The following is a 17007-nucleotide window of genomic DNA, read 5'->3' as shown; positions in this document are numbered from 1 at the left end:
CCATTTTGGCCAAAATTGACCAACACTGAAATTTTGCATTAGATCTGGAAAAGCTGCAGAAAAACGTGCAGACTTATTAATAAAGGATAATATTAAGTTTTCCCTCCAACTTCTACCAAGCACTTGGGAGTCATGGAGTTTTAACACATTACAGAAATTGGGGTGTCAGAAGAGCTTAAGTCCCAGTGTACAAGCTTGAGCTCCCTGTATTTTACATTCCTAACTGCTTGGAATAACTTCCCTCTGTGCAGTGTTCCTCCCTCTACCTGAAGCACGGGCATCTTCCATCCCCAGCCAGCACTGTGCACTCACCTTGGACTGAGGACAGTCACCTTAAATCAAAGATATCCGTGGGGGCTGCAGCATTCACACTGACTGTCAGTCCTGTACATCCTGAACCCACCTGGTCCCACTCCAGGAGGATTTTTAGGCCAGGCCTGGCTGCAGGGAGCGCAGTTTGTTTTACTCCTCAGGGAAGGCAATAGATTGTATAGTTATCTCCTGAACAGGGTAAAATAACTACCCTACAACTATACAATCTACTACCTCACTCTGACAGAGAAGCACAGGCCTCAGCAAGAGCTCAGCAGCCAACCTCAGCTTCCTTCTGAAGGATGTTTGATACAACACCCCACAACTGGAACACCAGGAATCTGTATTTGATTACCCCACCATACACTACAGGAATTATCTATTCTTAAGATTTTATTCATTAGAGCAGAAAAATTAATGCAGGATGAAACCTAACCTTTCCAAGAACTAGAAAAATCTAAACACAATTCCAACAGCCATTACACAAGTATTTTGTCCTGTCATAAGCACTACAAGTACAGAAGTTCAGCAGACTCTGACATCGAGCTTGAAACTGAGAAGCTTCCATTGTTGATTATCTGCTGCTTTAGGAAAGACAGTAGATTGTATAGTTATCTCCCAGTGGTGGGTATGACCCTAAAACTATACAACCTACTACCTCATCCCACAGTGCAGGCATCTTCAGAGCTGGGGCAGGACTGCTGCTTCAGCCAGGACACGCCAGGCCAGCTGCACACAGCATTCATACCAGTCACCATAGAAAAAGCCTTCCCCCTGCTCCCCCTAGTCACAGAAGGAATTCTGTTAAAATAACGTTTCTTAATTTCAGGATTTTACCAATTGCTTGGGTCTTAAAGAGGCAAGTTGTAGCAGTCACAGCAACTACAGTCATTAAACTGCTGTTGAATGACCAGTCGTGTTCCACAGTGTCACTTCTCACCTGAAATCAGAAGAAAAGGCTATCAGTAACACTGTAGGCAGACACACATTTCTCCCTCTTTAGAACTTGAAAATAATGCAATCTAGAACCACAGCAATGTGACTGATTTATATGGATCAGGATGAGACCCTAACATTTGTAATTTTGATTAAATAAATATTATTACATAGAGTGATCTTTTCACCTATTGTAAAAATAGCTAAATAAAAAAAAAATCATCATGCACTGTCTGAAGTACTGCTTGGAGATTTTTCTGCTAGTCTTAAATTACTTTAAGCCTTGTGCACAGGAATTCTTTTATTAGAAACGAAACTCAAAAAGACTATGGCCTCTACACTGACAACAACAACTAAGACTTTAGTTGTTAAACTGCCTTTCCAAAAGGCACTGAAAAGATACGTTCTCCCACCAGAAAGAAGCCTGAGTTTCTCTAACTGCTGCTGATGTAACTTTAAAGCCAGTTTCCACATTAACAGCTCAACATCATCTTCCAATACTGAAATGAAAACACTTGCCAGACAGATGTGTGACTCAGAATCCCCTTCACAGCAAGGACAGCTCGAGAACAGGGCTGGGCAGGAAAATGACTGTTTGTCCAGGTAGTGTATGCCATGGCTGAAAATGTTTAGAGAAAAGCGGTTTTTAAAACACTCCATACATTTCAGCAGTGCTGGATCCCTGCTGTTCCCAGCCCGCTCTCCAAACAAAGGCTGCACAGAACAAGAGCACCCTCATGCCCGCGCTGTCCTTGCCAAGCGCACAGCGCGTGATCCCGTGCACTCACACAAAGGGATGACGTGATTCCTTGGACACACAAAATCAAATTACTTTCCAGCCCCCTCGGTGCCTTACTACAGAATCCTTTACACACTCAGTGATGACAAATCCGGGTGAATCAACCTTAAACTCTCACTTGTAACTGGTGTAAATCCCATTATTTGCTTTGCTAACTTACACATCTACCAGAAAATAAACTTCAGCAGGGACACAAGGGCTGGGTCCCAGTGCCCAAAGCAGGAACAGATCAGAGCAGCAGCTCTGGGCCAGAGTCAGATCTTTACAGAGCACCAGCTCCCATCATATCCTTTTAGATCAGCTCCAGCAGAGCTGATGTTCAGCAGGGCAGCTGCCACTGCTTTCAGCTCCCTGCTCCTGCATCCCAGCCCTCAGCAGCTGAGCAGAATCCCTGGGAATTCCCATTCCTCAGGGGCAGAGGCAGCCTGGCCAGGGAGCTGAGCTGCACAGCACCAACTCTGCATCTGCAGCTGGGCAGTGACCCCAGGAAGGAAATGAAGTCCCACGGTCAGTGGCTGAAGCTGATGGTTCTGTGATGTACTGGAAATGTTCAAAGCACTCTGAAAACCTGGATAGGTGCTACACACCTGTTTACATATAACAACATGTAAGGCAATGCTTCTGCATTTCTTTTTAAAATTAAGCCTGAAAGACACGAGGATTACAATAAACCTAGAAACTGATCTGTGTCATTTCCTCACCTTTATACAAAGCTTAGCTGCAAACCTAACCAACCTGACATGTACCAAACAACTTTTATTTTTAGTATTCTGCTCCACATTAATCCTGTGTTTTGGGGCATTTTTAACTCGTGGATTATTTTTTCCAGTCTTTCCAAGCAGCATCCCCTACGCTGCCACGTTCTTGGACAGGTTGAGATCTGCCAGGTCCCCTGGGGCCCTGCTGTGCATCGGGGTTCTGCACCCCCAGCAGCAGGGAGGGTGACAAATCCCCTGCTGGCACAGCCTCTCCTGAGCTGCTGCTCTCATCCCCAGGGAATCCAGGGCTGCTGAGGGCACAGCCAGGGCAGCACAGGAGCTCAGGGTCATGCACCTGCACGCTCACTCTTCCAGCACAACACACCGTGAGAGACAAGCTTCAAACAATCCCTGCTTTCTCTGTTATACAACAGCCAGGTTCCCACGGGCTGCTTTCCCTGCCAGGACGTGTTTAAGATCCCCAGAGCAGGGGAAGGGGACAAACTGACTGCAGTTGTGGAGCTGGACAATCTCAGCAGCCCCAGCTCCCAAGCCCGAGGCTGCAGCTCTGGCCTGCACAGCTCCCACCACACGATGGAGCTCCGGGATTTCCAGACCTGCTCCAACACCAATTCCTCAGAGTTTTACCCCAGGATTGCAGCAGCACTGCCTGCACTGAAGCCACACTTCCCGAATCCCAGGGGCTTCCACGGAGTGAGTGATGCACTACCCCGAGGGACTGATGCAGGCTCCTGCCTCAAAGGTGCTCACTCCATGGGGGTTTTGTGTGACTGCAGTGCACAGCAGGAAGAAAGGGAGCAGCACAATTAATATAAACTTAATTATTCCTGGTACTGCTTCCCTTCACTCCACTGACCCACCCCTGCACTGCCTGTCGTCACATGCTACAGGCACATCTCAGCCCCTCTTCCCAAATCAAGCTCAGGAAAATCAGACGGTGACTGACTCAAAAGCTTCAGCATAAACTAAAAATGCTTCCTCTTTATTCAGTTTTGGATTGTACCTTCCTTTCTTTATTTTAATAATATGCTAATCTGAAGTTAACACCTCCCAGCTCAAGCCCAGGCACCTCTTTTTCCCCTGCTCAGACCCAAAACTGAAAGGTTGAACACCTCTTTCTGGACTTGCCAGCCCCCTGAGCTGCAGGAGTAAATCACACCAGAAAGCTGCTGTGAACTGGGAGATTGTACCCAGGAGAAAAGGAGAACAAGCAGTTCCAGCACAAACAAATGCACTCAAGTGCTCTTGGGCAGCACCACAGTCCACACACCCAGACAGGGGTATGTAGCCACAATGGTATTTTTTGGAATTTTTAACAGAACATTAACAGCACTGACTGCTACCAATAATGCCTTTATCTGCTGCCTCAATTGGAAATGCAGGGTTTTTTCCAAAATCTCTACCCCGCTTGCATTTAATTAACACAAACCATTCTGGCTTTAAGTAATTATCACAAGACATTACTGTTGTGCTACATTTTTAATTAGCGTTTTTGGTTTCAATTTGTTTTTCTAACCATGTAGTTCTAGATGGAATATAAATATCCAGAAACCATGGCCTGAGAGAAATGGAAGTCACCACTGCCTGCTCCAGCACAGAGTGAAGCCCATCTCCCGTGGGAAAGTCTGTGAGCACAATTAATGATTTCTGCTATGAACAGAGAACCAAAGGAACACAAATCCTGGCATCTCTCCCTACACACACTCAATTTTACAGCAATAGTACTAAACTCTCTGCAGGCCAGTGGTGCATGTGCCACAGCACTGCACTGGAAACCTCGGGCAGGCCTGAGAACGACTGCACCAAAATGGTCAGATGTTTTTCTTCTCTTCCAGTACTCCTCCCTCAGTACACAGAAAAAAGGCAGATACTTTTAAATACATGAATAAATAAATAAATGTGCACTTCAGCTTCAAACATTACAAAGGCCTCAGTACCCTTCTCAAAGGAAAGCATCAGTTTGGTTATCTGGTCCTGCTTCAAACATAAATGTGTGTGTACATATATATGTGTATATATATATATATATGAAATACACAACTGTGCATTTATTCACTAGATTTGTATCTCTCATGACATGCTAGGAGCAAATGGGCTTTTTCTGCAAAAAGTTTACACATTATAACAATTACAGAAACTCAGCAAGAAAGTTAGTGCACAAAATACTTCAAGATTGCTGTGTTATGTTATTAACTGGCAATGTAATCAAACATCTATTGCCTTCTCTAAATCCTGGGAGCCTTTCACTATTTGCAAATGAACCAATGCTTTCCACTACTAAAAACAGAGGAAAACACAGAAGGAAAGTCAAGTAAGGACACAGCTCATTGCAGTAGGAATGAAGTGAAAGTGGAAGCAAGGGAACTCATGTCTTATCTAAACTTCCTTTCGACTAAGGAAGTACTAAATCTCCAGTATTAGTATGCAAAATCATTTCCTAGTATGACCTATGTGAATTGAGGTTGAACATAAGATACACAGAGTACAACTTGGGAAAAACTCAGTGAAAAAAAAATCACAGCCAGGAATTTTCTATTAAAAATATCACAATACAGCTACTTATTAATTCACTCTTCATGAAGATAATAACTACCATAGGGGAAAAAACCCTCATTAGCCCATTATTGCATGTTGAACGCAGCAAGCTTGAACCACCATTGCAAAAAACTTCTTGGGAGCTCAGACTATTTAACACCTGAGTGTTGCTGTGAACAGAACTGGTCAAATTTGACAACAAAAGCCACAGCAGCAAATCACTGTTTGGTGAGGCCCCTGGCAGCTCCAGGGGTTTGAAGATTCCCTGTTTCTTATGTATTATTTAGGTTATTGCCTTTGAGGGGACAGATTTGTTTTCTCAAGAATTCTGTGATAGATTCAATTTGCCCCACTGCTGCTGCTGAGCATCGTTCCTGTGTATATTTTGAATGGGAGCAATTTCTCCCTGCCAGTTAAGCACTTCAGTCACAAAGCTGCCCGTGCAGTGCAAAGAGATAGAGAGGAGCACCAACAAGGTGGGACAGGCACATCACTAAACAAGGATTATCCCGACCTTGACCATCAGGTTGAGTTTTTACTCCTGAAATAAATCACTGAACTGTTAAGGTTGGAAGGGACCTCTGGAAATCATCCAGTCCAAGCCCCTGCCAAGGCAGGGTCACCCAGAGCAGGTGACACGGGAACACGTCCAGGTGGGTTTGGAACATCTCCAGAGCAGGCTGGAGATGTCTCCACACCCTCCCCGGGCAGCCTCTTCCAGCGTTCCGCCACCCTCACGGAAAGTCCTAACGTAAAGTCACACAAATACAATTCCATGGGGTAACATCTTCACCTAGAACTGAATGAGCCGTGCTCCAATGAAGTCACCAGCGGCAGCTGCGGCGTGCCAGGGCCGGGCCCTGCTCTGTGCCACCCCCAGCCTGCGAGGGATCCCGCCTGCGCTGGGCCCCGAGCGGCCCGGGGGCTGCGCTGCCCGTGCCGAGGGCGAGAGCCGCTCCTGCAGCGCCCGGAGGCGGGCCAGGGCTCCGGAGAGCCGCCGCGGGACGTGTCCCGCCTGGGCACCCCCGTTCCGCCTGGGCACCCCCGGCACCCCGGGCTGCCGCCGCTCAGCCAGCCCCGAGCACGCCGCGACCCGCCCCGGCCGCGCTGTGCCCGTGTCACAGGCTGCGAGCGGGGCCGCCGGGGCACCGGGACCGCCCGGGCACCGCTCCCGGCCCGCTCCCCGGAGCAGCCGCCCGGGAGGGCGCAGCCCCACGCCAGGTAATGCTGCTCGCTACCACCGACAGCCCCGAGCAGCCCCCGGGCGCCCTGACACGGGCTGGGCCGCCGAGGCACTTCCACCTACTTCCCAAGGGATTTTCTTCACCTTTCGCCCCTCGGTCCGAGCCCGGCCCCCGCTGCCGCGCTCTCGGTGCCGGGCAGGGCTCAGTCCCCAGGCCCGGTACCGGGGGGGCTCCCCCGGCCAAGGTCCCCCGGCCCCGGCAGTGACGTACCTGGCGCTGGCGGCTCCCGGGGGCGGCACTTCCGGACCTTGCAGAGAGCCTGGAGGAGAGCGGGGGAGAACGGGGGAAAAGGCATCGATGAGGGGAATAAGGACAATGAACCGGGCCCGCGGCAGAGGCGGCGGAGAGGCCGGGCCGAGGCTCCCGCGCTCGCCCGTACGGGCCATTCGGCTCAGTCCCGCCGCCCCCACCCCTCCCCCGGCGCGCCCCGGCCCCGCGGCCGCCCCCGCGCCCCCCCGGCCCGCGGCCGCCGCCCGGCCCCGCCGCCCCGGTACTTGCGGGACCCGGATGGAGTCGCGGCCGCTGCGGCCGCCGCTCCCGCGGCACCACGGGAAGGGCGCCGCGCCCCGCCCGCCGCAGCCGCCGCCCGCCCGTCCATCACCCGCTGCCTCCCCCGCCTATTGGCTGTACAGCCGCTAGGGCCCGCCCCCAATCGAGAATATCGCTCCTCATTGGCCAGCTATGAACAGGGCTACGCCCTCTCCGCCATTTATTTCGAGCGCGTTCAGCGGTGGTCCCGTAATGGCGCCCCCGGCGGCCGCCGCGCGCCGCCCGCCCCGGGCCGCGCCCGCCCTTCCCCGCCTCCGCCCCTGTCCAGCCCTGCCCTGCCGGGTGTGAGCCCCACGGCCCGGCCCTGCCCAGCCCTGCCCTGCCGGGTGTGAGCCCCACGGCCCGGCCCTGCCCTGCCCAGCCCTGCCGGGTGTGAGCCCCGCGGCCCGGCCCTGCCTTGCCCAGCCCTGCCGGGTGTGAGCCCCGCGGCCCGGCCCGGCCCTGCCCTGCCGGGTGTGAGCCCCGCGGCCCGGCCCTGCCCTGCCGGGTGTGAGCCCCGCGGCCCGGCCCTGCCCTGCCGGGTGTGAGCCCCGCGGCCCGGCCCTGCCCTGCCGGGTGTGAGCCCCGCGGCCCGGCCCGGCCCTGCCCAGCCCTGCCCTGCCGGGTGTGAGCCCCACGGCCCGGCCCTGCCCTGCCCTGTCCAGCCCTGCCGGGTGTGTCCCGTGGCCCGGTCCGGCCCGGCCCTGCCGGGTGTGAGCCCCGCGGCCCGGCCCTGCACAGCCCAGCCCTGCCGGGTGTGAGCCCCGCGGCCCGGTCCGGCCCGGCCCTGCCGGGTGTGTGCAGCATTAGCACCATCACCGGGCTAAGGGGCCAGGACCTCCCCGTGGCCCATCGCACAGAATCGTGAAATCATCCAGGGTGAAAGAGCCGTCTAATGTCACCCAGCAGTGACGCTGTGACCCCTAAAGCCCCCAGCGCCACCCCCAGACGCCTTTAGCACCTCCAAGGATGGTGACTGTCCCCCTGCCCTGGGCAGCCCTGCGATGCCTGAGCCCCTGGACAGTGCAAAGCTCCTGATACCTGAATCTCCGCCGGAGCGCTCGGGATGGGGCCGGAGCGCCGAGCGGGCCCGGCCGGAGCGCTCGGGATGGGGCAGGAGCACCGAGCCGGCCCGGCCGGAGCGCTCGGGATGGGGCCGGAGCGCCGAGCGGGCCCGGCCGGAGCGCTCAGGGTGTGACCGGAGCACTGAGCCGGCCCGGCCGGAGCGCTGGGATGGGGCTGGAGCACCGAGCGGGCCCGGCTGGAGTGCTGGGATGGGGCTGGAGCACCGAGCCGGCCCGGCCGGAGCTGGACTGACAGGCAGAACTGACTTGGAGCAATTAAAACAGGCTGTTTGCCAGGAGTCCTGCTCAGAAACGGGCGGATGTGTCTCCTTTTGGTCATAATTTTTGGAGTAAATTTCTGTATCTTAATGCTATGTTTTGTTATTATAATAACTTTGATATGTAATGACTTTGTGAGGTATTGATCAACAGCCACGATTTCCAATAAATACATTTTCGATTTAGTAAGGAGTTAGCACTTAAAGGATAGAAAGTGTGCAGATTACTAAAATTAAAAGAGATAGAGAAGAATTCTTAGCAAGTTTGTGTTTTCTCCATGTTCTTTAAAGATTTGGGATGACTGTCTTTTTTTGTGAGTACAGATTTTTCAAGCTCAAATTTAAATCTCCTCACTGTACCTTCAATTAGACTATTTCATAGCAGGCCAACAGGTTCCTTCATCCCTCAAATAAATGATTTCCAGAAGAAATATTAAGTAAAATAGTTTGACTGATGCAGGAACACTTTATTTCTCTGATAATTGGGTGTAATGTAGAAAAACACTTGGATGTGAGTAAGGCTTGAGTAGTTCCAGACAGTACAATTTTGGTGCTGCTGTTAGGGGTGTGGAAACCACGTAAGTCATTCCTCATCTATTTTAAATACATCATGTGTAGTACAGCAGCTGGGAAATTAAGGTGAATGGATTAACGAGTGAAAGAAAACCAGGTAACTGGACAGGTGTAATGGTGAACAGCTGTGCCCACACACACTGATCAAACATTGCTTTTGGGGATGACGAGGCAGGGCTGTCATGTCAGTCGTGACCCAAACCCACGGAGCACACAGCACACACTTGGTGCCAGCACGGCAGGGCTGCTGCTGCCTGCAACAGTGGAAATTGCCAATGTGAGTTGAATTTTGGGCTTGACATTGCTATTGCAGGTAGAACCATAAGAGGTCTCATTTGTCCAATAGCATATAACTCAGTTCTTGAGAAGAAAACCAGATTGGAGGCAGCTGCCTGGGAGGACATGCTCTCCTGACTGGGAGGGCACCTCTTCAGCTCCATTCCCACAATATCCTGCCCCAGCCTTGAGCTCCCAGCAGGCTCTGAGCTCACAGCAGGCTCTGAGGTGACAGCAGGCTGATGTCACAGCAGGCTCTGAGCTCAATGCAGGCTGATGTCACAGCAGGCTCTGATGTCACAGCAGGCTGAGGTCACAGCAGGCTCTGAGGTCACAGCAGGCTGTGAGGTGACAGCAGGCTGAGGTCACAGCAGGCTCTGAGGTCACAGCAGGCTGTGAGGTGACAGCAGGCTGAGGTCACAGCAGGCTGTGAGGTCACAGAGGGCCCAGAGCCCCGTGGTTGCACAGCACCACAGCGACCGAGCACTCGGTGCCTGAGCACAGCTGCAGCGGCAGCAGCGGCGGCGGCAGCAGCGGTGCTGACCTTGGGACAGCGGTGTCGGGACAGCGGTGGCAGCAAGAGCTGCGGGACTGGCAGAGGGCAAGGCACCATGGCCCGTGCTCTGCGCCTCTTCCTCCTGCTCCTGCTGGCAGTGTCCCTGCCTGCCAGGGCTGCCCAGGCTGCTCCGTGGCCAGCGTGGGGAGCAGGTGAGCCGGCGGCCTGGCTCCCCTTTCCCGGGACAGCGCTCCCTTCTCCCCGGGACAGCGCTCCCTTCTCCCCGGGAAGCCTTGGGGATGCTTTTCCCCAGGGCTGTGGGCAGGGTTTCCTCTGTGGGAGGGAGGGAGCCCCCTGGGGCCCTGGGCTGCTCCAGCTGCCCCTGCAGGGATGCTGCACAGGGCCTGCAAAGAGTGTGGAGAGTGACCAGAGGCAGCCCAGAGCTCCCCAGGCCTCTCTGCACCTTTGGCCATGTCCATTCACATCTGGCTCCCATGGCCTTACCCGACCCCCTTGCAGTGCCCAGTTCCCTAAGGCAGAAGGGGATCCCAGCACAGCATGGAAATCATTCTCATCTGTGGTTGTTTCTAGATTGGGATGCTGGGAATGGTTTTTCCACACCTTTGCTGGAAGATAGTTTGGATCCAGTGGAACCTCCCACAGGTAAGATATCTATGTTCTTGCATAGAACAGTGATTGACAACCTGGCAGGAACCAGGTGACAGAAGCTTCTGTGGCTGTTGAGTTACAGGTGTGGCTGCAGGGTGGAATTCTCCACCTTCCTTGCTGGTTCCTGCACACAAGCCCAGCTCCCATCGCAGGGGTGAGTAGTTGTGTCCCTGCTGACCTCACAGGATGAGCCCTGGGTTTGTGGGATCCATTCCTGGGAAACTGAACTACTTTCTGTTAAGGTCCTCCAAAAGGAAAAAGTCAAGCTAAAGGAGAACATAGACCTCTGAAGCCTTCTGAACTTCTGGATCAGATGCTGAGTGATCTGGAGAGACGCCGTGGTGGGTGCCTGTCCCTCAGCCTTCTCCTGGCTGCAGCTTCTCCCCAGGCTCTGCAGGAAGGCATTTGGCATCAGCTGGCAGGGAGCCCAACCTGGACCACGGGCCATGCACACCCTCAGATCCTGGCAATTTCCTGCTCCATGGGCAGATCAGGAAGGGTGGCTCTTTGGAGATGGAGGGCCCTGGCCCAGGCCCAGTAATCTGGCCATTTTCATGATCCTTATCCTTGTCTTTGACAAGCATTGCCTCCTGAAGATGCCCCCTCTCTGATGGGGAACAGCCCCACCTGATCCAGCTGTGCCTCTTCCTTTCTCCAGAGATGCAAGGAGAGGATGTGCTGAAGGCGAGGTTTCCCGGAGGAAGCAGAGGCTCTGTTCCAGCCTCTGCTGCAGGAAGGGAGGCCATGCCAGGCACAGTCACAGGAGGTAATTGCTGTGCCTCTGGGCCCTGCTGAGGCTTGAGCTGCCATCTCTGCTGCTTGGCAGTGCCTGCCCTGCAGGGATGTTGCACAGGGCCTGCAAAGAGTGTGGAGAGTGACCAGAGGCAGCCCAGAGCTCCCCAGGCCCCTCTGCACCTTTGGCCATGTCCATTCACATCTGGCTGCCACGGCCTTACCCGACCCCCTTGCAGTGCCCAGTTCCCTAAGGCAGAAGGGGATCCCAGCACTCCATGGAAATGGTTCTGATCTCTGCTCCCTTCTAGACTGGGATGCTGACATGGATTATTTGGAAGCTCTGGCTCATAACCATTTTAAATTCTTGGAGGATGCTGGAGGCAAGTTCTCTATGTACCTTTCCTCACAGAATAATCAGTGTCAGTGTGAAAAGAGCTCACTCATGAGCCATTATCATTAAGGTCATTACAGGGCTGAAGGGTTCTGGAAACCTTTCCCTGCTCCCTTGTGCAGCCCTGGGTGATCCCACAGGATCACTGGCAGTGGCAGGAAGGAGCATTGAGCTGTCAATCCTCTTCCCGTGGGCAATGCCAGGGTGTCCTTGCGAGTGCTCTGTGCAGCCACGGAGAAGAGCAGGGAGGGAAGGGGCCGGGCCCAGGGCTGTGCCCCGGGGCTGTGCCTTGCCCAGCTCCTTTGGCAGTCCCAGGGAGCCTGAGGATCTCCTACAGTGCCACGGGAGCTCTTCTGTCCTGCCTTTCTTTGCAGCCAAGCCTGTTGCTGAAGGGGATCTGGCTTCCCAACCCACGTCCAGGACTGAGCCTATGGGAACCAGGAGTGATCCTCTGGAAGATGATGAGGGTAGGGCAAGGCTTTTCCTTCTGGGAGAGCTGCCAGCTCAGAGCCCAAAGATCAACCCCTGGCAAAGGGCCTGGTGGCCCAAGGTCCCTCCCGCTGCAGCTGCTCCCGGAGCTGGCCCTGAGCGCCCCGAGCCCCAAGGCACAGGAGCAGCCCCGAGCGGGAGCCCTGCCGCCAGCCCAGGGCCAGAGCCAGCTCTGGCTCCAGCTGGGCAGGGCTGCACTGGCTCCTGGCAGGGCCTGGCTCTGTCCCCGGGGGCTGGGGGAGCTGTCCCGGGCCAGGGAGGGCCGGGGGTGGCAGTGGCTGCTCAGGGATGGGTTTGGCCCCTGTCCCTCGAAGCAGCCACTGCCCAAAGAGCTGCGCTGGCCCCGGGCTCTGCTCCCGCCCCTCTGGGCTCTGTTGGGTGGCACAGCCTGTGCCAAGGGGCCCCAAGGTGCCTGCAGGCCCAGCTCTGGGGAAACAGAGCCCGTCCTGGCCGTCCCCACCGTGCTGCAGCTCAGCAGTGCAGCACAGCACGGGCTCACGCTCCCACTGCTCCCACAGGTGCAGCCGGCACCACTGCACGAGTGCCTGACCCCCAGAAGGGCGTTGGAAGTGGTTTCTGTCAGGGAATACGCTGTTTGCTTGAGTTAATGGCTATCGTGGCTGGTGGGGAGCTAGTCTTCATGTTGTGCTGCATTGGAATCTGGTATTGCTGGAAGAGGAAACGGTGAGGGTTTATTCATCTTTCCCTCCAACAGCTTCTTTAGAAAGTCTACTGTAGGCAGGGAGCATTGGCAGTGAGGCTGCTGTGCAGCTGGGGACAGTCAGTGGCTGTCCAAAGAGCTCTGCTGAGGGTTCTGCTGCTGCCCAGTGCTTTCCTTGGGCTCTGAATTGCTGCGCCTTGTCCTGGGGAGCCGCTGGGGCTGCAGCCAGGGCTGGCTCCCACGGAGGCTGCCTGGCCAAGAGCAGCCCCAGGAGCAGCGGGCAGGGGCACAGCAAGGTGGGGAGGAGAAGGAGCAGGGAGCAGAGAGCCCTTGCAAGGCAGAGGCGCTGCGGGGCCGCTCGTGGCCAGGGACCCTGCCCAGAGCCAGGCCCTGCTGGCCGGGGCCTTGAGGGGCAGCTGTGCAGCTGGGCCAAGGTGTGCCAGCAGCTCCAGCCCTGCTGGGCAGCCGTGCCAGCTCTGGGCCCTGCTGTGCAGGAGGGTCCCTGTGTGCCACCGCCAGCTGGGGCCTCAGACACCTCCTCTCTCCACAGGCACCTCCTTGAAGAAAAGCTGAAAGCTGGTGGCTGGTCCCGAGATCTGTATAACCAGAAGAGTAACAGCAGCAGCTCTGAGTCTGACCAGTTTATATTTGCACCTCCAAGCTCTGTGACACTTTGAGGCCACAGGTTCAGCCCTCCATCCACAGCTGAAGGAGAAACTCCCAGGAAAGGATTTGGAATTGCTCAACACAACCTCAACTGAGAGCTTCCAAGATCAGCCCTGCTGTTGCAATAAAGAGATGGAGCTGTCACCCCAGTGTCCGCGTGCTACCCCCAGCACAGGCCCCAGGGCAGCAGCACTGGCTGAGCTCCGTGTGCGGGAGCAGCCGTGGATGCCCACGGTGTGGGCAGGAGGAGCCAGGCAGGGGCTGCTGTGAGCAGCGGCGGGGCCCCGAGGGGCTGGGGGAGCCCACGCTGAGCGTCCCTGGGCTGAGGGCACATTTCCCTCAGGGCCACCACCTGGGCCTGGCCCTCCTCCAGTGGCACGGCCCGAAAAGAGGGAAGCCATCAACTTAGTGCTTGCCTTGAGAAAAATGGAATGAGGCTGCACTGTGCACCAGCACAGAAGGAAGTCCACCATAGCCTGAGAGATGAGCTCAGATCCCAACAGAGACTGGGCCTGTGGCACCCTGGGATCCTTTACGAGCAGAGTGAGGATTTGGTCCCCAGGCCGTATCTGTTCACCCAGGGACACGTGGTGAACACACACAGGGAGCAGGCTCAGCCCCATTGCTCCTCCCTGAGTGTCATGTCTGGGCCCCCTAGAGCCATGCACAGGGTTTGGGTCACCTCTCGGTTGTGCAGGGGCCTGGGGACACCCATCAGTTTTGCAGGGAATTTGGGCATCTCCAGAGGTGTGCAGGGGGTGAGGGACACCAGTAAGTTGAGAAGGGGTCTGGTGTTTCCCATGGAGCCCAGAGGATTTTAGGGTGACTGAGGACGCCCCTAAGAGGTGCAGCGGGTTTGGGTCTCCCCTAAAGCACGCAGCTACCCTGATGCCTGTGTTGCATTATTTTAATAATTTATGGCATCAACACCTTAACTTTTTCAATATGGGCCAAAGGCCAGCACAGCGCACAGCACAGACTTGGTGACAGCGCAGCAGGGCCAGTGCTACCTCCAATAGAATTTTGAACTTGTCATTGCTACTGCAGGGAGAACCCTCAGATGTCTCACTTGTCCAATGTCATATAACTCAGTTCTTGTGAAAAAAACCCAGATTCCCCAAAGCTGCCTGGAGGGACATACTCCCCTCATTGGAAGACCACCTCTTGAGATCCATTCCAACAATATCCAGTCTCAGCCTTGAGGTGACAGCAGGCTGTGAGGTGACAGCAGGCTGAGGTGACAGCAGGCTGAGGTCACAGCAGGCTCTGAGGTCACAGCAGGCTGTGAGGTGACAGCAGGCTGTGAGGTGACAGCAGGCTGAGGTCACAGCAGGCTCTGAGGTCACAGAGGGCCCAGAGCCCCGTGGTTGCACAGCACCACAGCGACCGAGCACTCGGTGCCTGAGCACAGCTGCAGCGGCAGCAGCGGCGGCGGCAGCAGCGGTGCTGACCTGGGGACAGCGGTGTCGGGACAGCGGTGGCAGCAAGAGCTGCGGGACTGGCAGAGGGCAAGGCACCATGGCCCGTGCTCTGCGCCTCTTCCTCCTGCTCCTGCTGGCAGTGGCCCTGCCTGCCAGGGCTGCCCAGGCTGCTCCGTGGCCAGCGTGGGGAGCAGGTGAGCCGGCGGCCTGGCTCCCCTTTCCCGGGACAGCGCTCCCTTCTCCCCGGGAAGCCTTGGGGATGCTTTTCCCCAGGGCTGTGGGCAGGGTTTCCTCTGTGGGAGGGAGGGAGCCCCCTGGGGCCCTGGGCTGCTCCAGCTGCCCCTCCAGGGATGCTGCACAGGGCCTGCAACGAGTGTGGAGAGTGACCAGAGGCAGCCCAGAGCTCCCCAGGCCCCTCTGCACCTTTGGCCATGTCCATTCACATCTGGCTGCCACGGCCTTACCTGAACCCCTTGCAGTGCCCAGTTCCCTAAGGCAGAACATGCTGAAAAGTGTTCTTATCTGTGCTCCATTCTAGATTGGGATCAGGACAGGGCTTTTCTGGAAGTCCTGAAGGATAGTTTGAAGTTCTTTGAGGATGTTGAAGGCAAGTTCTCAATAACCCTTTCCTTTCACAGTGTTACAGTGGCAAGAGCTCACTCATGTGCCATTTTCCTTAAGTTCCTCTGAAGGTTGATGGTTCTGGAAACCTTTCCCTGCTCCCTTGTGCAGCCCTGGGTGATCCCACAGGATCGCTGGCAGTGGCAGGAAGGAGCATTGAGCTGTCAATCCTCTTCCCGTGGGCAATGCCAGGGTGTCCTTGTGAGTGCTCTGTGCAGCCACAGAGAAGAGCAGGGAGGGAAGGGGCCGGGCCCAGGGCTGTGCCCCGGGGCTGTGCCTTGCCCAGCTCCTTTGGCAGCCCCAGGGAGCCTGAGGGTCTCCTACAGTGCCACGGGAGCTCTTCTGTCCTGCCTTTCTTTGCAGCCAAGCCTGTTGCTGAAGGGGATCTGGCTTCACAATCCACGTCCAGGACTGAGCCTCTGGGAGATGGTGAGGGTAGGTGAAGGCCTTTCCCCCTGGCAGAGCTGCCAGCTCAGAGCCCACAGCTCGGCCAGGGGGGCATCGCTGCAGGTGCCAGGACAGAGCCGTGCCCGTGTGTGCCCTCGCCCTGCACCATCCCCTCAGTGCTCCTGTGCCTCAGTGCTGCCCGTGCAGATCAGCAGAGGTGACAGAAGCTTCTGTGGCTGTTGAGTTACAGGTGTGGCTGCAGGGAGGACTTTCCCAGCTCCTTTTCTGATTCCTGCACACAAGCCCAGCTCCCATCGCAGGGGTGAGTAGTGTGTCCCTGCTGACCCCACGGCCTGAGCCCAACTTTTGTGGGATCCATTCCTGGGAAATGGAAATTCTTTGCTCTAAGGTCCTCCAACTGGGAAGTACAAAGCTGCAGGAGCCAAGAAACCCCATGAGCCATCAGAAGCCATGAGGCAAATGGTGAAGGACGTGCTGCAGGCAGGACAAGGTGGGTCTGTGTCCCTCAGCCTTGTCCTGACACTCAGCAGCCGGGGCCTTTCCCTGCACATCTGGACACGCCGTGCCCGGCACAGCAGGAAGGGATCCATGGCAGCCTGGCTGCCCTGCTGCTGCTTTCCCGCCCTGCAGGGCTGTTTGCCAGCCTGGCCTGGCTGCAGCTTCTCCCCAGGCTCTGCAGGAAGGCATTTGGCATCAGCTGGCAGGGAACCCAACCTGCACCAGGGGCCATGCACACCCTCAGATCCCGGCAATTTCCCGCTCCATGGGCAAATCAGAAAAGGCAGATCTTTGGAGATGGAGAGCCCTGCCTAACCAACACTTTTTATGGATTCCTGATCCTTATCCTTGTCTTTGACAAGCATTGCCTCCTGAAGATGCCCCTTCCCTGATGGGGAACAGCCCCACCTGATCTAGCTGTGCCTCTTCCTTTCTCCAGAGATGCAAGGAGAGGATGTGCTGAAGACAGAACTTCCCGGAGGAAGCAGAGGCTCTGTTCCAGCCTCTGCTGCAGGAAGGGAGGCCATGCCAGGCACAGTCACAGGAGGTAATTGCTGTGCCTCTGGGCCCTGCTGAGGCTTGAGCTGCCATCTCTGCTGCTTGGCAGTGCCTGCCCTGCAGGGATGTTGCACAGGGCCTGCAAAGAGTGTGGAGAGTGACCAGAGGCAGCCCAGAGCTCCCCAGGCCC

General features: G+C 55.9%; 1 protein-coding gene across 4 annotated transcripts; it reads left to right on the top strand.

Moving 5' to 3' along the window:
* The first annotated feature begins 5131 nt into the window (after nucleotides 1–5131).
* LOC134558116 (nascent polypeptide-associated complex subunit alpha, muscle-specific form-like) lies at nucleotides 5132–13504 on the top strand. 4 transcript variants are annotated; one of them, XM_063411673.1, is made up of 7 exons: nucleotides 5132–6522; nucleotides 10352–10423; nucleotides 10512–10583; nucleotides 10672–10770; nucleotides 11930–12022; nucleotides 12563–12728; nucleotides 13256–13504. In XM_063411673.1, the coding sequence occupies exons 1-7, from the start codon at nucleotides 6105–6107 to the stop codon at nucleotides 13380–13382; spliced, it is 1047 nt and encodes a 348-aa protein (XP_063267743.1). In that variant the 5' UTR covers nucleotides 5132–6104; the 3' UTR covers nucleotides 13383–13504. The 4 variants fall into 4 exon arrangements, with proteins under 4 accessions (XP_063267743.1, XP_063267744.1, XP_063267746.1 ...); XM_063411677.1 differs by lacking the exon at nucleotides 5132–6522 and adding an exon at nucleotides 9802–9972; XM_063411674.1 differs by lacking the exon at nucleotides 10672–10770.
* Nucleotides 13505–17007: the final 3503 nt, after the last annotated feature.

This window comes from Prinia subflava, chromosome 14 (assembly GCF_021018805.1).
Source record: "Prinia subflava isolate CZ2003 ecotype Zambia chromosome 14, Cam_Psub_1.2, whole genome shotgun sequence".
NCBI classification, from domain to species: Eukaryota; Metazoa; Chordata; class Aves; order Passeriformes; family Cisticolidae; genus Prinia; species Prinia subflava.
This window is presented reverse-complemented; position numbering and strand designations above follow the sequence as displayed.